Source organism: Mesocricetus auratus, unplaced genomic scaffold (assembly GCF_017639785.1).
Source record: "Mesocricetus auratus isolate SY011 unplaced genomic scaffold, BCM_Maur_2.0 Super-Scaffold_100015, whole genome shotgun sequence".
NCBI lineage: Eukaryota > Metazoa > Chordata > Mammalia > Rodentia > Cricetidae > Mesocricetus > Mesocricetus auratus.
The window spans coordinates 52,245,056-52,268,508 of record NW_024429198.1 but is presented as its reverse complement, the minus strand read 5'-3'; the positions used below and the strand labels follow the sequence as shown (position 1 = coordinate 52,268,508).

Here is a 23,453-nt window from a genome sequence, read left to right as displayed (position 1 = left end):
GCTGATCTGAACAGGGGAGAGCTCTTGGACCCCAGACCGACAGTGGGGAGGCCAGCATGGGACTGATCTGGACCCCCCAAATGTGAGTGTCAGCGAGAAGGCATGGGCAACCTATGGGGCCCTGAGTTGTGGATCAGTGTCTATCCCTGGAATACAAACAGTCAGCGTGTGCCTATAGCACAAAGAGGGATGCTCTCTCAGCCTGGACTCTTAGGGGAGTGCCTGGACCCTACCCAGAGTGAAGTGACAGACTCTAAATATCCCCTATGTGGAAGGATTTGGCAATAGGGTAGGAGGGTGGAGGGGAAGGGGAGTGCGGGAGGAGGGGAGGGAGAGAGAACTGGGATTGACATGTAAAACAAGCTATTTAAAATTAAAATAAAAAATGGAAAAAAAACTATACAGAGAAAAAAAAGAGTAGTTTCTTGCCCAAATGGCTAGCCTTGCCACTTTGAAAGCAAACTACACAAAGAGCTTCCTCGATGCCTATCATACTCTTGAAGTAATTGGTGTTGCTAGGAGCAGATGTGTCTCACTGTTGAGAAAAGTCTAAGTTCTTGAAACATTCTAAATGCCATGTTCTGTATGTCTTTGAAGTATTTGAAGATGATCTATCCATCTGAAATATATCTCTGTATATCTAGAAAATCTAACTAAATTTGACTATTATAGATGACTATTATTTTTTATTTTTAAATGAGCTGCATAAACAGCTCAGAGTAGAAATATACATGTAGTATAACAAAATCAACAACTTATTATCAATAAACCAAAACCCATACCAATGTAAAGTATTTATTTCTGTACCAGAATATATATATATATATATATATATATATATATATATGAAAGCATACCTTTCTATCAATCAAAAACACCCCAACATGATAGCTGTTGAATTCTGGGCAAGTCAGGGGAGGGAAGATGTTGAGGTGTCCCACTGTTTAGAATTTGGACTATAACAGGAAACCTCAGCATTTGCTAAATTTTCTCAACAACCAGCTTGTCGCTGCAGTTAGGAGGAAATAAGGCTTTACAATCTGACTTCACCCTATCTTTAACTTCCATGAGATTCAGCCTCATATTTTCTTTCCCTGAACTCTGCAGAGCGTGCACTGAGTGCTGGCAAGATCCAGAGGACAAAAATGAGGGCTAGATGGGAGGGAGCATAGAGGGGAGTGCTACCTGTTTCTAATTTAGCTCTCAGACTCTGTAGCCAGGAAGGACCCCATGACCTTCTGCTGAGGGCATATTTAGGGGGAGTTAGTCTTTCCACATTTATTAGATTTTAATTTGGGAACTCATATGAGATAGAATTCTCTCTTATTTAGCAACATGTGCTTTTTATTAATTCAGTAGTCTACATTTTGAAGAAGATCATTTAGGGAATCTTGATGCATAAAACCTGATATACCCCGGAGACACTTTGCCAATGGTTAGGTATCCTTTTGCAAAACTAGGAAAATCAGCCCTAGGTAACAATTCTCAGTAGAATAACAGAAGCTGTGTTGGTAAGAATACAGGGGATTACTTGGGGGTTATCCAATCTTTAAATCCTGCAAGACCTATAAAAAGGACCAGCACAGTGAAATGAGATACCCCCACAGAACAGACAGATTCAAATTTCCAAACTGATGTTAAACACTGGCTTGCTTTTGTTGCGGCTGTTGTTTAACTATAACCCCAAAGTAGTTGATAACATCAGCTTTTGTTATAAAGACACTTATTAATCTTCTGTTTCCTTAGCAGCACATTAATCACTGAGGAGCTGTCAATATTTGTTTCCTTAAAATACACAAAAAATAAAGATGGAGAAGTCAGGGCATGTGCATATGGGCTCTTTTATGGAAAGCAACAAAGAGAGGAAGAGGAGGGGAGGAAGGGGGATAGGAAGAAAGGGTATAAGAATGAGGATATGTATGGACATGAAGAAGGAGTGGGACAGAGGGAGAGAAGGAAGGGATGGATAGAGAGATTGAAAATTACATATTAAAATGTATCTGGAAGAGTACCTTGCTACCATCGTTAAGTGATCTTAATAATTTCCGTAGAAACATTCTGATAAAAGAAGTATAGTCCCATTAACAATGTATGTTTGCAGTGTAGAAGGCCTGGATCATAGTCAAAAACTGACCACCCTGCAGAGAATACCCTACTCTCTAAGTCAATTAAGCTCACATTATGGAAATTCAGTCACTTATATTTTCTTCAAACAATCAAACCAAGCTCTGCTAAACTTCTGGGACTTTTGTTTCTTTGTGGGGTGGTCCCTGAGTCCACATATCACCCTTGTGACCTATGCCATCTCTCCAACTTGGCACCAACGGTGTTGTCCTAGATTTCTCAGGTGCCTGATGGCTTAAAACTCCTATGTGTGGGTATAACTAGAGTTCTCATGCTATGCCTCCATGCCTCCATACTGCAGAAGAACACCATGGATCAATCTCTGAGCTCAGTGCACTTTCTCAGTTGCTGCTGCAACCTTCTTGAACTCACCTACATCTTATGTCTCTAGATTTTGAAGACAACTTGGACCTGTTGTAGCTTGAATATGAAAAGTCATTTGTGGGTGTCTGTCTTTGAACACTTACTCCCCATCTGGGAAGGAAGTAAGAGGTTTTTGGAAGTGAAAACCCCTGGAGAAAGAGCGTCATTGGGAATGGGCCTGAATGTTTTATAGCCTTCCCTTTTCCGGCCTTATGTGTACTTCTTGATTGCAGACACAAACAGACCAGTCATCTCATGTTCTTACAGCCATGATTTCCCCATCATCATGTTATTTTTCCTTCTTAAGGCATAAGCTAAACTAAGTCCTTCCCCCTTAATGTTTTTGATCTGCTTTTTTTGGTTGGTTGGTTTTGCTTTTGATGGTTGCTTAGTCACAGAGACAAGAAAAATAACTAATATATGCCACCATAAAAGTAATCTTTCATTACTTAACTCTTCAGGACACTCTGTGGATTAGAGAACAAATAGATTTCAGACTATTACTGCTTGTTTGTCCAACCCAAGCTCTGTGATGAGCAACCACAGTTTTTTCCTAGAGAGCAGATGCAAATTGCCATTTCCACATACTCACTGATTGGCTGTTTTAGAAGCATGTTCTCACATGAGTGAACAAGAAGTTTGATGACACAGAAATTTAACCACACCTCCTTATAAGACTAGTTCCTAACTGGGGTATTGTTATCACTGGCAGTGGCACCAGTAACATGAGTTTGAGGTTTTATATCAAAGATTACATCATAACGGCTATGAATTTGCTTTTGTATCTGGTAAGCAATTCCTTATGAGATGCTAATTTGTGTGTGTTGGTTCAGCAAGTGCCACTGGCAGGCTCTGAAGGTATAAAATCCCAGGTTTTCTCTTGCTTAGTCCATCTCCCTGACTTGTGGCTGCTGCTTTTCATTCCCTGAACTCTAGACAAGTTCCAGACTTCATTTCCTCCAGGCATAGCCTCTTCCCTCTCCATCTCCTGCCTCTGCTCCCCAGCTGCACTTTCTCGTCTTCTCATTTCATCTTCCAGTCTAGGAACCTTGGTAACCCACATAATGTCCCACAGTGCCAGTTCCTCAGAGTCCTTAGTCCTGCTCTCGCTTAACGCCTCTGAACCTAAGGGAAATGTAAGGGTGCTCAGGAGTCTAGCAACACAGCCACCACTGTTGACCTTTCCTTTTTTTCCCATTTAGTGCTCCAAGCACTTTTTTGTTTGTCTTAGTTGAGCACTTGAGGTTGAAAAGTAAACTGTTTAACCCACAGAAACAGCTGACCTGAACAAGGGGGAGCTCGTGAACCCCAGAATGATGGCTAGGAATCCAGTATAGGAGTGATCCAGACCCCCTGTATGTGGGTGTCAGTGAGGAGGCCTAGGTAATCTATGGGGCCTTGGGTAGTAGATCAGTATTTATTCCTGGCACACAAATGGACTATGGGTGCCCATCCCACAATGAGGGATGCTCTCTCAGTCTGGACTCTTGGGGGAGGGCCTAGGCCCTGAGCCTCACCCTGAGCCTTGCCCTGGATGAAATTATAGACTAAGGCTACCCCCCATGGAGAGCCTCAACCTCCCTGGGGAAAGGAGTGGGAATTGGTGGACAAAGAGAAGGTATTAATCTTTACGTGAAAGCAGCTGAATAAGGGCAGGTGTGTATCAGCCATACCTAATGGAAATGCAACCTCTAATTTGGGCTTATGTGTGATAAGCAATGGCTTCCATGCTTGGTTTCCTGGGTGAAAAACAAACAGTATATACCCTCTAGTTTGAATAGCTAGATGAAGGTTCATGATTTCCAGAATGTTAACACCACACAAATATAAAGCATCTATGGATAGACCTTGACATTTACTTCTTCATTATGGATCATTCCCTCTATGGAAAAGGTCATTTAAAAGGATTTCATGGTTTTCTTAAAGAAGAATGTATAGTATTTATATTACAAATTATTTTCTGTCCCTGAGAACGATTCAGATAAGATGACTGCCCACAGCACGAAAATATGGCTATAATGCTCTGGCCCTGTCCTTTCCTAATCGCTAGTATATTTTGATACATACTGACTTAATTTTTGAAATTGTATTATAAATTCTTTAAGAAAAGATATTTTATGTTATTGCCTTAGTGGATCCAGATTTGTGACTATGTTAACTTCCCCACACATTCTCTGTGAGACTGTTTTATGGTGACTGCTAGCTCTAAGATATTTATTCATAGTTTTTCTTGAGTATTTCACCCTTTTCCTAATCCTTCTATCCCTAATACCAAAAATTCTTTGTTATTAGCATTTCATCAAGTATTCTTTCCTGATTTGTAAGACTACATTGGAAAAATAGCTGAATCACTCTATAGTTTATGAAATCACAGCACTCATGTTGGTATGCATAGATGTATTTTTAGTGGCATGCTCAAAGAGGCCTTGCTCATTTTATTTTTCTATAATTTCATCTATGAGTATTCTTTTTAATTTGGGTTCTTTATCTGGGTTTTGAGATCACACAGTTCTGTAATCTTAATCAGGAATTGGACCAGGCTTACACACAAAAACTGACTGAGAAATGCACTGCATGCTATTATCTTTTTCCTATACACAACAGCATATTAAGGAGTTCTGAGAACTGTATTTATTTTGTTTCTTCTCAGGAAAGCTAATTATGCCCTTCTCTGGGACTTGGAAGGTGTATCTGGAGTGAGATTTCTGTGAAAGCTGGCTCTGAACTGCCCATATAAAGAATCTTCCCAAGTGGTTTTACTTCTTGGAGTTTGGGGGACACATTTGTAATTTGGGGCTAGCAGACTGTTGTAAGAAATAGATGCATATATAGTATGTTTCAAGTGTAAGTTCTTGGCCAAGACTCCCATAGCTATTTCCAAGTTTGTAATTTTTCCAATTTTCTAGGGAAAGGATTGTTATAAAACATCTGCCAGAAATATGCAGACCAGATCAATAAATATTTATTGACATTCTGAAGGAATAGAACCAGAAGGCACATTTTGGGGGAACAAAAGTGGCATCTGAAAACAGAATGCATTGTCTAGCTTAGAAAGTCATTAATCCTACTTTTTAAACATTAACTTTGCCCTAATTGTGATTGTACTTTTTAGGCAAATTGTAGTTTTTGATTATGAACAAGTTAAGTACTTTACATTTTGTCAGATGCCCTCTGTAAAGCTGTCTCATGTCCAAGGTGAATTATGGTTTAATACATAAAATTGACCTATGAAATAATTTAACATCATGTCTCAGGTCATTACCAGAAGGTGAAGGCTCATCTCTCCACTTAGACAACTTCTGAATACAGTGTGAGCTGTGTTTGACAGTGTATGTGTGGAAACTGCCTGAGTTCTAATTTGATTTGTATGAGAAAGATGGCGTGGAATCTTTCTGGAGATGTATGTGGCCTTATCAAAACCATGAGTGGTACTATTTAAGAGTCTTAATGCAATCGGCTGTAATGCATATGTAGTATAAAATCAATAGATTTCTCTCAAAGAAGTAGTTAGGAATCAGTATCAGAGCTGAATAATTTAGTTGAGCAATCTTCTTTTTATGCTTTTATGTATTATTTTCTAATGCTTTCAACATTGTCATGAAACACTTTATCAGTATATAATAAAACCAGAAGCACCAGGAGATATTCCTTGTAAAATTGATTCAGAGTCATGAATTATTCTTTTTATCCATTGTGTTGTGGATTTCCTAGGATAAAGTTCTAAAACATGTAGAATGGATATGAAAAATGTAAGACAGTATCTGATGGATGCATGTTCAATATTGCTTTCATAGTCTTTGCTGTATCTGTCAAACATTTTTCTTCATTATTTTCTGAAATATCTTTGGAAATAGTCATTAGGAATGGATCATGATGATTGCATCTGGAATATAGAATAAGAAAGTCTTGCCTTTAAGCTTTATGAAAAATATATATGTCTCAATATTTTTTCTTTCTGTGTTGCTAACTCAAATTTGACATATAAAATCGAGTTTTCAGAAAAATTTCTATTATTCACAATTCTTACCATGATTCATTTATTCTTAGTTTTTTATTCTGTTAAACTTTAATGGCAGAAACTGGGTGTGAATGAGAAACAGAGATGGAGAAGAAAGAGAAATAGAAAATGTATTAGCCTTCTCAGACATTCCAATCAGTGGGAATGATACACAAATGACATATTTATTCAAAAGACTACATGATAAGTGGACTATAAAACTGAGTTACTGAGTTGTTCAAGTCCATGTAGAAGAAGGCGGATGTCTTACCATGAGAGGGAATATGACAGAGACCTTAGTAGAACCAAAGTGACTACAGAGCAGTTGTGGACTTGACACCTACGACTGGTGTCAGTGGGTGGCATGGGTACAGTGAAAGAAGTACAGAGTGACAACTGTGTAACCAAGGGTATGCTTATCGCCTCCTGGATCTGTAACGTCTAGGCTCACTGTGACATTTTATTGCTATTAGTAAATGTGTCTAAAATCTAGTCAAATTGGAGAATACCATTTCCTGGCACAGATTGTATAATTCATCCTTATTCCATTAAAACATAAAACAATGCTATAGACAAGATGAATATTAAAACTCAATAAGTGTATCAATGACGTATACAGGAGAATTAGTCAAAACTATCTAGAATATTAAAGTGCATGTGGGTGAGACGATGTAGTCAAATATCTCAGGTCCCTCATGAGCCCTTTCTATATTGTCCCTAAGAAGGATTTTGTAACCTCATTACTGTTTCTGGTTATCTAATGCCCCCACTTTACCACATAACTTGTTCATTGTTTAAAAAGAAACCTAAAATTACCAGAATCATCCCTGCAGGTTTGTCAAAATACAAAATATATCTCCTTATGACTTTGTAGCCCAGATTGCCATTTTTGGAACGCAGCCTACAGATATAGCAGCTCAAACTTCCTTCCCCCTCTGCTTGCCAACCCTACTGTCTGCACTTGGTGGTAGACAGCAACCTCATCCTAGCCAAAACTGTAGCCGGAGATTGAGAATAGCATCCTAGTTGGCAACAGTTTATTTATTGGATCAGATTTTAGATACCTGACTCAAATAGGACTAATTACAATCCCCCGAGGGCAACTGGACTCACTGCAGAGAAAGGTAGCTACTTTTGAAGGCAAAAGCTCTCCAACATAAAACTCAAAATGTCAGCAGTAAACTTTCTAATACATGCAAAGTACTAAGAAATGAAAATGGAAACAGCTGAGATAAGAGGCTGAGGCCTAGGTAATTCAAAGGGCACTCATGTCACTATTTCCTCATTTATGGACAGTAGTAGATCTCAATGTTTTCTTGTGTTTGTGTGTGTGTGTATGTATGTTGGATGTGCATTGTGCAGGTATGAAATTTTATGTCTACATGTATGGAAATCAGATATTAAAGTCATCTGTTTTCTATGACTCTACACCATATATTTTGAGGCAGGGTCTCTCACTGAACCTACATATAACTGTAAGAGGTATACTGACTTTCCAATGAGCCCTGGAATCCTCTTGTCTCCACATCCTGAGCTTTCGGGTTTTAAGTACAAGTCCATCATTTACCATGAAAAATATTTATATGTGTATGTGTGTGTGTGTGCAGTATCCTTGGAGGACAGAAGAGGACATTAGATCCCCTAGAACTAGAATTGCAAGTGTGTGCTAAGGACCTGATATCCATACTGGAAACTGAACTCTGGTCCTGTGGAAGAGGAGGAAGGCATATCTCCATCTATTCTCTATTGCTTAAGTGGATGCTCAGTTCCTCATGCTTTCTCAGCAAGCACTCTACCAACTAAGCGTCTTCCCAGCTCCCCATTTCCTCTGCTGTAAATTCTGTCTTATATGCTTCTTTGTTTTGTCTTTAGTTTGTTTTTGTTTCACTGCACTGGGTATCTCTCCTCCACAACGGGAGAAGAAACCCTTGGTTTTAGTGTGGTCACGATTATCATCTGTTCACTCTACTTCCATGAAGATCCAAATCTATGGCCAGAGTTAGTACTCCACTTTCTGCCTACTGTCATTATTGACCATCTGAACTTGCTTTTACTGTCTGTACTCAGCATGCTAGAGGGAGTTAGATAACATTAGAATATTTTACATGTCTTTGTTTGAATAATGGCGGTCAGTATGTTTTCAATCTTAGCTCTATTATGGAATGAAAAGATAGGTACAAGAGATCTTTTTTTATCAAGTGTTGTGAAGGATCTAAGATTTTTCAGCTTCTTGGCAAGCTACCAAGCTGTCTTGCTTCTGCAATGACAAAAGCCTGAGGGTCCGGGCAGGATGATAGGAGGCTTTTGGTAAATTGTCAGGTGAAATGCAATAGATCCTTTTGTTGCTTTTAATTTATACCTTTGTGTTAGAACTGGTTCTAGAATTAGTAATTACATTTTGAGCATATTCTTGCTTTAGGAATGTGCATCTTCATTAATGTGCATGGGAAACTCTTCCCTGCAACTGGCACATTCCGGATCTCTGTTCATCATGGTCAGATGACACCTCCTCTAGGAGGACTTCTGAGAGCATCTTGATGTACACACACACACACACACAGAGGCACATATGCATACACACACAGACAGACAGAAAAACATGCAGGCTCACACACATGTACGCACATGTGTGTGCGCACACACAATCATTGGAAACAATGTTTTCTAAATTTCCTGGTGATGTGTTAGCTTTATTTTTCTTTTTTGAGATACCCACCTATCCCAGGCTAGTCTTAAACTTGCTATATACCCGAGGATGACCTTGACCTCCTGCTCCTCTGCCTTTATCTCCTAAGCGTTAGGAGTATAGGCACGTGGCATTCCACCTGTTATTCACCACTAGGGTTGGAACCCTGAGCTTTGTGCATACCAGGCCATCCTTCCCCCGCCTGAGCTACATCCCCAGCCCCACTGGGATGCATCCTTTTACATGGGGGGGGGGTTAGTGTGCATTTCTTCATTTCTACAGACAGCAAATTTTGAGTTATCAAAATGTTTGTCTTGTTTTCATAACTTTATAATAAATACTTCATTTTGAAATAAAATGTTCACAACAGATTGTCAGGAAGTACAAAACAAGATGTGTCCTCTTACAGATTACCACGTCCATATCTTGTTAACATCACAGCTTTAGCCTAGTGGTAGCACCCCAAAATCCACATCGATACAAACAAGACAGCATACTCAAATTCTACTAGCAATGCTGACAGTGTGTGTGTGTGTGTGTGTGTGTGTGTGTGTACATGCATACATTTGTGTGTATTAATGGTGTTTTATTCTATGTGTAGCTCTCTGTAACCATGACCACAATCAACATCCTTGATTTTACCATCCCATTCCTTCACATAAGCTGCTACTGATCTCTATCCTTGAGCAATCACTAATTTGTTCTTCAATACTAATTTTGTTGTTTCATGTATAGAAATGGGAGGACGCAGTTTGTATCCTTTGGAGACTGTCTTATTTTTTTTCTGCTCAGCATTTTAATTTTTGGTTCATCCAAATATTCGCCTACAATAATAATTTAAATAGTCTGTCCCACCACTTCCTTTCTTTTGGATTGTATCGCAATGCCAGTTTAGACAGTGAAGGATATGTCAGGTGATATTCAAGTTTTGATTGTTAGGGATATTCTTGTGCATGTGTGAGCAAAAACTGTGTGCTTTCTTGGGTAATTGCTCAAGATTGCAATTGTTGATTCGATTTGTTCTTTGCTGCTAATGTTAAAGGGAACTGAAAACTATTTTCTAGAGTAGCTATACTATTTTACAAACTGGCAACAATGATCAGTGACCTAGTTTCTACATCTTTGATAAAAGCTAGTGTTTTATTTTAGACATTCTGATAGGCGAATTTTGTTTTTCTATTAGTAAATGTTAAGATTCAACTGATGTCTTCCTGATATTTTATTTATGTACAATCCTTTATACTTTAACATAATTTGGCATTAATTTTCTAACTAAGTAATATGTTCTGTAGTATTATTATTTCATTCTAACACTACCAATGTTTTTGACTTATGACTGATGAAATACAGACTAACTTTGATTCACAGTACTAAAACACTTTTCTTTGTAATTAGGTTTTGAAATACTGTCAAAAAATCATGCCAGAAAATAAGAAAGATCCAGCGTATCCTGGAATGATGATGAACAAGACCAAGACAGGTGATTTCCTCTCCAATGGCTTTTCTTTGCAAACAGATGAGTAAGAAGAGTCTGGTGATTCACCAAAGACAGCAACTTCATAGACAGGTTGGGAGTTTACAAAACCAAAATCTGCAGTGATGAGGAAAGAGAAATGAAACAAAGGAGCATATTGATTTGGGAATACCCACAGCCTGTATTTTCTCTCTCTTTTCTCTGTGACATTTGCTACTGAGTGACACACTGAGATACACTGTGCTGAATTCTATAGCATTATCCATTGATCCGCACTATTTTATTTCCACGACCAACAGAAAGGTATCAGCACCATTGTTCTATTGGGGAGTGAATTTGTTGATGGACATGAGCTGTGAGGGCCTAACTCAAGTATTAACCCTAATATCAACACAATGCTTGTATTAACAACTGAGAAACTCTCTCATGTTCAATAAGTCATGATGAAACAACTGCAGTCAAATCAAAATCTGATCATACTACAAATAAACAGCAGCTTGGGTAATGATCCCCTGTCTTCAGTTGAAATAAATAGTAGAAGAAATTACCAAACTTTTTCAAATTATTATAGCTGTGTCATTTTATACATGACAACAGTATTTTCATGACTCATATTTATACATTATTTGGAATAATAGTTTATTATACAATTAATTTAAATTTTATAATAAAGTGCCATTTTATAAAACATATAATTTTATATTTCAAGGCAATAGTTTCACCAAGCACAAATTGTATTTCACAGTACTATCACATCTATATTAGTTAAAAATATTAATAACATATTTATATTCATATTTATTAATTTTTACGATGTATATGTGCATGACACATACTGAAAGTACATGTGAGGGGTGATCACACCACAGTTTGCTTCTTGAATGTTCTTACTTGCTGTTACTAGAAGATATAGAAACTCCCAAGGTGTGAGTCTTAGGACTGGGGGTATACCTACAGCGGAGCTTGCTTAGAATGTGAAGACTGGCCTTGAGTTTGACCTCCAGCCCCAAGCAGAAAATGAAAAGAAAGAAAATCAAACAATACAGGATCCAGTAGGAAGTTGTCAGATGATGTCTACCAAGTTGGCTTTATAGTCAGGATGATGTTTCTCATGAAGACATACCTTATGAATACAGTGGTTCCATAGTTCTTATGAGTACAAATCTAGCAGTCAGAAATATTCTGTATAAGCTTTCTCAGCTAAGACTCCTCCTGCTGGTGAATGCTAGATGGTGTGTTCTAAAATGTGTGAGAGGTGCATGCTTCCAGAGTCTCCCTCGTCTCCTTGCTAGGACCTCTACTAAGGGAGAATATAGATTTAGAGATGCAGTGATCTTTTAGATGCAATTGGATGCAGAATCATTCTTTGATGCTTTGAAGTATTATGGTTATTAATCTGTCAGATCTGTGTGGTAGATCATGTGACTGATATCCATTGTGAATCCATAGTGATTCTTGTTCCTGGCACCCTGATTAGATGAAACATGTTTGTTTACCTTTCTATTGGCAGATCCCTTTCCGCTTTTCCTTTCATCCCTCACAGTTGGCTCTATTTTCTTGGACCATGTTAGTCAGCCCAATCATTTTATTTTATGTAATAATATAGCAATTTTATCTTATTATTTTACATAGTACAATATTAAGAAAATGTATCAATTTTATATTATCAGATATTAAAATCATAATCTATATATTTAATTTGTTGAGTATATATTCTCTTATCACTCAATTTAATAAACTCACTGAGTCATTTTATATGCTCTATAAAACCTATGGTTAAATTTCATTTTATTATTTTTTTTTGGATTTTTTAATTTTTTTTTAAATTTTATTTTCCAGTTTAAATTTGGATAAGAAACAAGGTTGCTTCACAAGTCAGTTCCAGGTCCCTCTCCCATTCCCTCCCTTCCTCCCGAGCCCTCCCCCCCCGTTATCCCCTCATTTCCCCAGGGAGGGTGAGGCCCTCCATGGGGGTGTCCATAGTGTGTCATTTCATATAGGGCAGGGCCTAGACCCTTTCCCAAGAGTTCAGGGTGAGAGTGCACCTCACATTGTTCTATTGGAGTCCAAAGTCCGTGTGTATACTTGGGATGGGTACTGATCTGCTGCCCAAGGCTCAATAGATTCCCTAGGCCTCCTCACTGACACCCAGATTCAGGGGGTCTTGATCAGTCCCATGCTGGCTTCCCAGGCTGATGCCTGGGATTCAAGAGTTAACCTTTGTCTGGTCAGCTGTTTCTGGGGGTTAAACCAGCCCAGTCTTAATCCCTTTGATCATCAGTCCTCCCTCTCTGTTACTGGCTTTCTTGAGTTCAGCTCAGTACTTAACCAAGGGAGTCTGCCTCTTCTTCGATCAGCCACTAAATAAAGTTTCTGTTTCCCAGACTCTCTGGCCATAGGATTGTAGGCTGGCACTCCCCAGATCTATGTCTAAAATCCATATATGAGAGAGTACATGCCATGTTTCTCTTTTTGTGACTGGGTTACCTCACTCAGGATGGTTTCTTCTAGTGTCGTCCATTTGCCTGCGAATCTCATGATTCCATTATTTTTTTCTGCTGAATAGTACTCCATTGTGTAGATGTACCACATTTTCTCTATCCACTCTTCAGGTGAGGGACATCTAGGTTGCTTCCAAGTTCTGGCAATTACAAATAAAGCTGCTATGAACATAGTGGAACAGACATCTTTGTTGTATGAATGGGCATCTTTTGGATATATGCCTAAGAGTGGAGTTGCTGGGTCTTGTGGTAGGTTTATTCCCATTTTTCTGAGGAATCTCCATACTGATTTCCAAAGTGGCTGAACCAGTTGGCACTCCCACCAGCAATGGAGGAGTGTCCCCTTTCACCACATCCTTTCCAGCATAAATTGTCATTGGTGTTTTTGATTTTAGCCATTCTGACAGGGGTGAGATGGTATCTGAGAGTTGTTTTGATTTGCATTTCCCGGATGGCTAAGGATGTTGAGCACTTTCTCAAGTGCCTCTCAGCCATTTTAGACTCCTCTATTGAAAACTCTCTATTTAGTTCTGCAGCCCACTTTTTAATAGGGTCCTTTGGTGTTTTGGAGACTTGCTTCTTGAGTTCTTTGTAAATTTTGGAGATCAACCCTCTGTCAGATGTGGGATTAGTGAATATTTTTCCCATTCTGTGGGCTGCCTTTTTGTCTTGCTGACTGTGTCCTTTGCTTTACAGAAGCTTCTCAGTTTCAGTAGGTCCCATTTATTCATTGTTGATCTCACTGTCTGTGCTACTGGTGTTATGTTCAGGAAGCTATCTCCTGTACCAATTCGTTCAAGGGTACCACCCACTTTCTCTTCTAAGAGGTTCAGTGTGGCTGGATTTATGTTGAGGTCTTTGATCCATTTGGACTTAAGTTTTGTGCATGGCGATAAACATGGATCGATCTGCATTCTTCTACATGCCAGTCTCCAATTATGCCAGCACCATTTGTTGAAGATGCTTTCTTTATTCCATTGTATATTTTTAGCTTCTTTGTCAAAGATCAGATGTTCGTACGTGTGTGGGTTAATACCCGGATTTTCAATTCGATTCCATTGGTCTACCTGTCTATTTTTGTGCCAATACCAAGCTGTTTTCAGGACTATAGCTCTATAATAGAGCTTGAGGTCAGGGATGGTGATGCCTCTGGACGTTGCCTTGTTGAACAGGGTTGTTTTGGCTATCCTGCGTCTTTTGTTTTTCCATACAAAATTGATTATTGTTCTTTCAAGGTCTGTGAAGAATTGTGCTGGGATTTTAATGGGGATTGCATTGAATCTGTAGATTGCTTTTGGCAGGATTGCCATTTTTACTACATTGATTCTCCCTATCCAAGAGCATGGGAGATCTTTCCATTTTCTCAGGGCTTCTTTAATTTCTTTCTTTAAAGATTCAAAGTTCTTACGATACAGGTCTTTCACTTGTTTGGTTAGCGTTACCCCAAGGTATTTTATGTTGTTCGTGGCAATTGTAAAGGGTGATGAAAATCCACTGCCTGTGAACTGAGTACGTTTATGAAACAGTCTAATGTGTTCTGTTTTCATTACATTTTATATTTAAATACACAGAAATATACATATACATGGGAAGCAACGATTACTTGCTATCCTTGCTAGTATTGGGGTGAGCTTGCCACTACATTAATTGCTCCAATAGTAATGGATTCTTCCTCTTACTTGGAAGTTGTGTGTTTGACCCACATTATAAGCAATACCAGCACTAGCCTGGGAGCCTTCCCTCCTTTCTGTCAGATCTTTTTAACACCTAACAGAGGAATGGCCATTTTGTTACAAGGCTGACTTACAGCGCATACTTACTTCATGTATGTTTTCCACATTTGTGACTAACACTATCCTTTTCACAGTAGTACAGCTGAATGTGCCTGTTAGACCACAAGCACATAAACTTATTATCCTGTTAAAGTTTCACATGATTTACAGGTAGTCCAAGAGCTAACAGATTCAAAACTTATTTGGCAACGTTTGTGTCCAAATATCCAGTGATTGTCATTGTATGATGACCATATCCTATTGACTTCAGCAGGGAGGGATGACAGAAGTACTTTGTTCCAGTTCTCAACAGCTCATAGGATGTTGCCATTGTGTATAGAGTTGAAGGGCAGTTTTGTTGGATATATTTATTGGCTCAGTATGATGGTGAATCTTTTTTTTAAATTTTAGTTTTTGAGAACTTCATAGGCACTATGTGTTGATACTCTGTGAATCTTGCTTAAAGATGATGGTGAATCTTAACTCCAGGATTACAGTGTGAGGAACTCCTGGGAGATAAAAATGCCCATCTATGGGCATGTCTGATGCATTTCCAGAGAGTTTACTAGAAAGAGAAGCTCTGTAGTCAATGCGGGCAGCACCATCCCCTGAGCTAGGAACCCATGTGGAATTATAGGGGAAGAGGGGGCGGTCATTAGAGCAGTCTGAGGCCTCTGTGCTTCCTGACCCTTTATGGGATCCAGTTTGCTCCAGTATTCCTGTCCACGCAGGACAGACTATGGGGGTGAATCACATATCTCTCAAGCCTTTAGCCTGGGCTTCCTTTTTCTAGTATATTTTTCTCCCTCTACCCTTACCAATGGTACTCCAGAGTTTGGTAATTGACCCTTAAAACTAATACTTTATTTTGTCTCACATTTCATAGGTAAAACATGTCTTGAAATAAAGGCTCTCAGAGACAAGGCAAGGGCATTAACAATCACAGGTATCACAAACAAACAATTTCCATCTCTATTTTTTCTTGTCATTTATTTATTGCCTTTTAAAAATTGTAAATGTGAAAAATATTGCAGGTATCCTTCTGTTTAGAAGTTTAATAAGTGAGTATCATTTCTTTAAAAACTCATCATTATTAAAAGTATATGAAGTATGTCATTTCTTTGATTTCCTTTGTTATTTTGTATAATGTGTACTTACATGTATTACAAGTAGCTTTATCATTAATAGTGGCTATATCAATATGAATGTTCCCCATGTCACATATTTACCGGGAACTTATATATCTTAAACTTGAATGCTTTCTTTATATTATTTATTTAAATTTCCCATTATAATAAGAAATATTTTGGTTTTACTAATATGAACTTCATTACCAAATTTAATTCCTTTAGTACTAGCTATAACACTTACAAAAATATCATTTTACTATACTTTATTTTTATTAAAATATTGTTTTCCTCAACATTGATTATACATTTAGTAATAGGATGACTCAAAATATTTTTGAACTTGTTACAGACTTTCATAGATTTATGGCTGTTTATTTGCACTATACGTATATGTACCACATGTGTGCCTTGCCTGTGGAGGCCAAAAGAGGGCATTTGATGTCATGGAACTGGAGTTAGAGGTGGTTATTGTTCACCATGTGGGTGCTGGGAAACAAGCCCTGATTCTCTTCAGGGGCAGCCAGTGCTCTTAACTGCCGAGCTGCCTCTCCAACCCCAAGTTCTAGATTTACACATGTTTAAGACACACCAAGTTTATTTTTAGTAACTGCTTTCTGCATCATTTCTGTAATTACTTGTTTATTCCTTTGGAATTAATTTTAGCTACTTCTGTCGACTATGCTATTGTTTGGTTAATACTGTCATATACCTTTAGGTATTAGATAATTTTTTGTGGATTTGTCATATTTAGTATAAATTAGCGTCATTACATCTTATTATATATAAGTGATCTTTAGAATATGCATTACAGTGAAGATTAATAGAAGTATAAAGTATTGATGCATATTAGCATATTATAATGAAGTTTTATTTTGTAATTCAAGCAGTGAGACAAGTCTTGTATTCATAAATGAATGCACTTTGGTAACCTTACATGTGTATGAACCCATTACTCCAGTCCATATAGAAAATATTTCAACCACTACACAAGATTTCTTTCTTTCAATAAGCAATTTTTATTTTGGTATCTGCCATTATAGTTGAGCTTTGTCTCTCTTTGTCTCCGTTTTGAGTTTTGAGACCAGGTCTCATCAGGTGGCTGCTGCTGTTTCTCCTTCTCCTCCTTTCCTGCCATATTTAGATGCAAATAAGCAACCCAGGGGCCACTGCTGGAATTACACAATGTGTAGCAGCCACCACAGTTATTCCAAGCTCCAGACATTCTTTCCTCCTTCAGCCTCCTGTCTTTTTTCACCTACCTCCTCTCCTCATCCCTTTGTCCAGGTCATGAACTCTGAAGTGAAATGTAAGATAGCTGATGAAGTCCATTTCTTCCTTGGGCTACTGGTTCACCTTCCTCTGCTTCCCAAGTGCTGGGATTACAAGTGTGTACCAGAGCTGGCTTAAATATTTTTTCTTGAATTTCCTAGCTCTGAAATCATAAAATTAACATAGTGATTTCTGTTGTTTCCTTTCTTCAGTATAGTTCCTAGATTCACTAATTTTTGAGATAAATACACTTGTCCTTTCTCAATCCTTAGTATTGCACAATGGAAAGTTTATGGAATTTTTATCTATTTTTTTTTCTGGCAAGATTTTTACCCCCAAGCTTCCATTATGTGACTGAGATGATATTCTAATTGTCTTGAATAAACACTAGATATTGCATTTGCTTACATTATAGATCTGTTTAATTTTGTAATATGTTCTTAAACAACATGTTATTATCTATGAGAATTGTTAAATACTCTGGAGATCTAAAGTGACATTAAATTTCCCCTTCTCTGCATTTCCTCTTTCCAAAGGTGACCCAACTTAGTATTTCTTGATCTAGGAATTTCATTCATATCCAAAAATATTTATTTCCAATAATATAAAATTTATATTAAAAATACCCCAAAGTACACTTGCGGTTTTTGGTGAATAGTATAGGTTGAACAAGTATAGATGTTTTCAAATAGGGAAGTTTTGCAATATAGCTTCTTAGCTTTTTTATATTGCATCACTTATTTCAAAATGTGTACAAATAGCACATCAAAATGTTTGTGTTTGTTTCAAAAGAAAATGCCAGATTGCAAGGGTTAACAGGATTCGACTTCTCCAAGGAAAAGGAACTTCTTTATGAAAGTAAAGCAACAAATACAGACGGTAAGGGCTGACTAGAAATCATACAGGAAACTGCAAAGTCTATGCTTGTATTCACTCAGTAGTTTGTGACATCAACACTGTGTTTTTACTAAGAAATAAATATGATGTATGTTTATTAATTTAGAATGACAGTTAATAAGAACTCAATATTGTTATGTATATTGCCAATTATGAATAGTTAATGACCATCCTAGATTGTGTGGAGACTTTTGGAAGGAAAATAGGAGACCTTAAGTCTTCAAAAAATCTAGAATTCAAACATTATCTAGTAGCAAGAATCTGTACTTTATCTCTGAAAGTGTTTTAATATTGTATGTGGAAAGACATAAACACAGCTAAGAGGATGAATATATTTTAATTTTGATGTGAGGAAACTTCTGGTCTGAGGTGTCACAGTTTAATACAATAAAATGTGAATATGTTACCACTGTAGTCTTTTCATTTATTTCTGTCCAATGTAAATCTTGAATATAATTTTATGATCTTGGTTTACCAAAAATAAAATGTATGATTTATGAACCAATTAATTCAAGACAACTTTACTATCCATTTTTTATTAGTGTTCAGAGGTATTTAAGAAATGATCCTTGCAAGAGGTGTATAACCTTGCATGACCAAAACTATGTGGTTGTACACAAGAATTTTATTCTTTTACAGAAATAATGGCTAAATAGATTATTAGCAAATTGACCCATGGCATCAGACACCAAGGAAATATGACTGACAAGAAGTATCTTCATTGTTTTGCAGAAGTCGAGTTTTGTAGTCTGCAGGCATTAAAATACACATTAAAAGCCTCAAACTCTCTGGGGAGCAGAAGGAGGATGGGATAGGGGTTGTTGGGGGCATGGGAGGATGGAAGGGAGAGGGAACTGGGATTGATATGTAAAATAAGATTGTTCCTAATTTAAATTTAAAAATCTTGAGAAAAAAAGGTAAGAGAACTGAGTAGAATATTAATGAATAAATCTGCCTGTTATTTTTGCAAGTGGAACAGAATATAGGAAAAATCACTGAAAGCATAGGACAGATTGAATTCAAACATGGAAGTTATTTGGTTCAAGTAAAGTGGGAAATGACAGAGCCAGTCTGTCTGATGTCACGTGATCAAAGCCTTTTCATGTAATGTCTGAGCCAATTAAACTATTAATGTAACTATTGGACATCGATTACTTATTATCATGCTAAAGGTTTTATAGAATCATTGACCTAGGAAGGATCTAAGAAGGATTAGGGGATATAAGACACCTGACAAATGTCACTAGGAAGTACAAGATTACATAAACATAACAAAGAATTTAAGGCCCATTGTTAGACCAGTCCTTACAGGAACAGACTAGATAGACATAAGTTGAATGAGAAATGGGGAATTTGCAGACCTGAACCTTTGCACTTGAGAGGCTGAGGCAGGTGAATTGTTGTGACTTTGAGCTCATCCCAGGATACAAATGCATCCCTGTCTCAAAAAAGATGACTCCGTTTTTTTAGAAGTTGGTTATGAGTAGAAGGAAAATGAGTCAATTTTATAGATAGAGGGTTTGCAAATGAGGTTGAAGGAGCCTTCAAGTCTACCTCTAGCTGGCATTCCTGGAAGACAAACTTTAAAAACCAGACAAAGAGCAGAAAAACAAGAAAATTTTATTGGAAAGTAGTTAATCACTATCAACTTTTTATTTATAGAAAACTGGGAAATACATTAGAAACAGTTACTAAAGAGAATATTTTCTCATTTTTACATGTATTAAGTGTGTGTGTGTGTGTATCCAATTAATTACCACTGCAAATAAGATGTAACAATAACTTTGTGGGGAAGATAAATAGGCAAAAAATAAATGTGACACAGCAAAATGTGACCTTATCACTTCTGATAGAGGGAAATAAATGCCTAAGCAGTTCATTCCATGGGAAGAGACAGATGTTAATACATTTATAGAAGTCATAAATTTGAAGAAGAGTTGAGGCAGCATGGAAATAATGTGAGTGCTGCTGCAAATTGCTCCCATGAAAAGAAACACAAGTGATAAGAAATTTGGTACTGAGTGAGAGCTCTATTGAAGTATTCACGCAAAGTCACTGAAAGACCTGTGATTACTTGAATGAAGAAATACTGAGTTTTTTTGAAACTTCATATTTTAAAGAGCCAATAGGGGACCAGGGTAAGTCAACAGGGACAGGACCTCTGTATGTGGGATCAGGTTAGAGTTCAGTTCTTAGTCAATTACAACTCAAGTTGGGCATCTTGTTCAGCCATCCAGTGCCAGACACCCCAGTCTGATAAGGCTCAATGTAGATGTGGCTCTGTACTTAGCAAAGGATGTTCTTATCTGCCCTGCTCCAAGGTATGACTGATTCCTTGTTTTCCAGAGAAGATGGAAGATCTGTCTACAACAAAGGCTTCACACGGCAGAGAAGTTTTTTTTTTTTTTAACATCAAGAACACTAATTGTTTCCATACTTGGGAAGAAAATGAAGATGTGAAGAAACAAGACAGTGTAAAAAGACACTAAACTGAGTTTTTTTCTAAGAATATTGAGATAAAAAGATAGAATAATCAAAATGATGGACGCAAAGGAAGCACAAATTGAAAGCAGATGGGGAGCAGTGATCAATGCTGACGCATCAGAAAAGGGGTGAATAAATTGTGTGAGGATCAAATTCACAGAGCGTGAATAGGTGGATGTTTAAACACTTGGGTTTCTGTTTCATTTGCCCACAGTCAAGCTGTATCTCTGATGGAACTTTCCTGCTGCATAGGACCATCCTCACTCTGATTAATGGCCAGGAAAGTCTCATTCCTTGAACAATGATTCTGAACAAGAAAACTGGAGATATAGGGCCAGGAAAGGTGGGTATGATATTGACGTTGGGGACATGCTTATAATCAGTGAGAATGTGACATGAGCTTACCTCCCCAGAATCTTGACTATGTCTCCACAGGCTACATAAAATGGAGATACATCAGATTATACTGGATTAAATTTATAAACTTATCCTATTTAGAAATATTAGGTGAAAATTCTTACCAGCCAAATTATTCACCATTGAGAGATCTGATATTTGGAGACTGGACTAGTTCCTAAAAAATACACAGGCAGAGAAAACAGATGCACATTGACATGCATGTGTCTCAGAGATCTTTTAGATTGCAACACAGTATCTCTTAAACACCAGCACATACAAAGGAAATGGAAAGATTTAAAGCCCATCATGCACACATTAGATTAAAAACAACCATAAGAATTGAATTCTGGGTCTGTCCTGTCCTGCGTATGATACCATGTCTTTTACAAATGCTGGCAACCATTTAGTGCCATACACATTCATTCTTCTTACTTCACTGCATTGGAATATTAATCCCACTTCATCAGAATGTTAAAGAAATTGATTGATAGTCACAAAATGAGGATGAGCACTGCACAGTCAAGAGGTACTAGAATAAGTAATTTTTATCCTTTTTTTGCCTGGCAATGAGTAAAGCAAGCCAATTGTTTTGACTATAAGAACAACTGCCTGCTCTCTGTCTATCAAAACCTCCTCACATCTGAAAGGGGCAGCGCATCTTTAATAACATGTCTGGATAGGAGCCCAATATGTCCTTTTCAATTTTATTAGCTTGTTCTTTGGTCCTTTGACTATCACAGAGATTAACGTATTTGTCTGTGTATGAATTAAAAAGGAAAAATGGGCCATGCCACACATAAACACAGAGTATCTATGTTTAGAGTGTTCAAGGCCAACTAAAACATACCAGAATAGAAGCTGGGCATTGGTGGCACACGCCTTTAATCCCAGCACTCAGAAGGCAGAGGCAGGCAGATCTCTATGAGTTCCAGGCCAGCCTGGTCTACTGAGAGAGTTCCAGGACAGCCTCCAAAACAATACAGAGAAACCCTGTCTCAAAAAACAAACAAACAAACAAACAAACAAACAAACATACCATAATAGTGACACTAATAATAATGAAAGAATATCCAAATATTTAAGAGCATGCAATATAAGAAAAGTTTGAAATGTCCAGAAATATATAATTTAGTATTTTTCCCTTTTATTGTTATAATTTAAATACATTAAGACATCCTTCATGGTATAGCTTATAGGTAGGGAGATGTAGTTCAAACTCAGCTCTCCCATCTACCATCTGGACTAAAGTCATTCATCTTCTCTAAGTCTGAATAAAGCTATGACAGCAATCTGATTTCATAAGATGGATGTGAATATTAAATAAATATGGTATCAGAAGTGCTTACCCTGACTTGATGTCTACAATACACTTTCTAGGCTCAAAGCTGTTAGCCAGCTTGAAGTATAAAATTGCCAGTGAGTGCTAGCAACATACATACATTGCCAAATATACTGGATATAATGAATACTTTTATGTATAAATTAACAGATGTGTCTTTTATACAGAGGTTGCATTCACAGAAAGAAGATATAAGATTTCACTGAAGATATTGAAAGGATATTATCACTTGCTTCTTCTCATATATGTAATCTATATTTATGTGTGTGTGTGTTAATGTGCATGTATAATTGTGTGTGTAATTATGTGTGTGAGGGGAGGGGATAGGAAGAAGACCAGTAGAAGATGAAAGGAGGCAACTGAGGGTAAGAGGGAAGTGAATATGAATTTAATGCAATGATACATGAAAAGTCACAACAAAATCCATTACTTTGTAGGCTATAACTGAATAAATAACATTGTAAAGACTTCAAATGAAGCAAAGATATTGAGAATAAGTACCAGCTCCATCAGGCAGCATTAAAACAAAAGGCAACAACCTTGGCATTACTTCCTTGTTCCTCAAGGTGATCTGATATGGGGGAACCACATTGCTCTCACTGAAATTACAGTGCGTCATGTGTCTACTGTGTAAGATTAGTGACTGCTACCATCATGCATCCCGTGGAGCACTCAGAGTGACAGGACGTCAAGTAAGCACTTTGGTGGAGTTTCATGGACATCTTTGCGGTACTTCTACAGCCTTCAGTCCTTTTGGGACACGGCAGCCTTAGGATCACTGAAGCACATCAGGATGAGTGGGTTTTATGATGAGTACAGCTTGAATGATGCAGTGAGAACATCAATCACACTTTACACAAGACTCCAATTTTCAGGAACACAAGCCAGAAAATGAGGTTATTATGAGAAAGGAGATCTGTTTTTATTTATTTATTTTTCTCACAGGAGCAACTCATGCAAGGTTCCAGAAGAAACTTCTTCGGTGCATGGGGAGGGGCATTAATTTCATAGGAAGATA

The 23,453-nt window shown here is 37.6% G+C and overlaps 1 protein-coding gene across 1 annotated transcript in view; it reads left to right on the top strand.

Annotated features, from left to right (window-relative positions):
• Ccdc178 (coiled-coil domain containing 178) overlaps positions 1-23,453 on the top strand; it is a 388,724-nt gene that overhangs the window by 47,110 nt on the left and 318,161 nt on the right. Inside the window, exons 4-6 of the mRNA XM_040757896.1 lie at positions 10,566-10,650; positions 15,804-15,863; positions 18,109-18,195. Coding sequence (XP_040613830.1) covers positions 10,590-10,650; positions 15,804-15,863; positions 18,109-18,195 — 208 coding nt within the window. The 5' untranslated portion in view covers positions 10,566-10,589. The remainder of the gene's footprint in view (positions 1-10,565; positions 10,651-15,803; positions 15,864-18,108; positions 18,196-23,453) is intronic.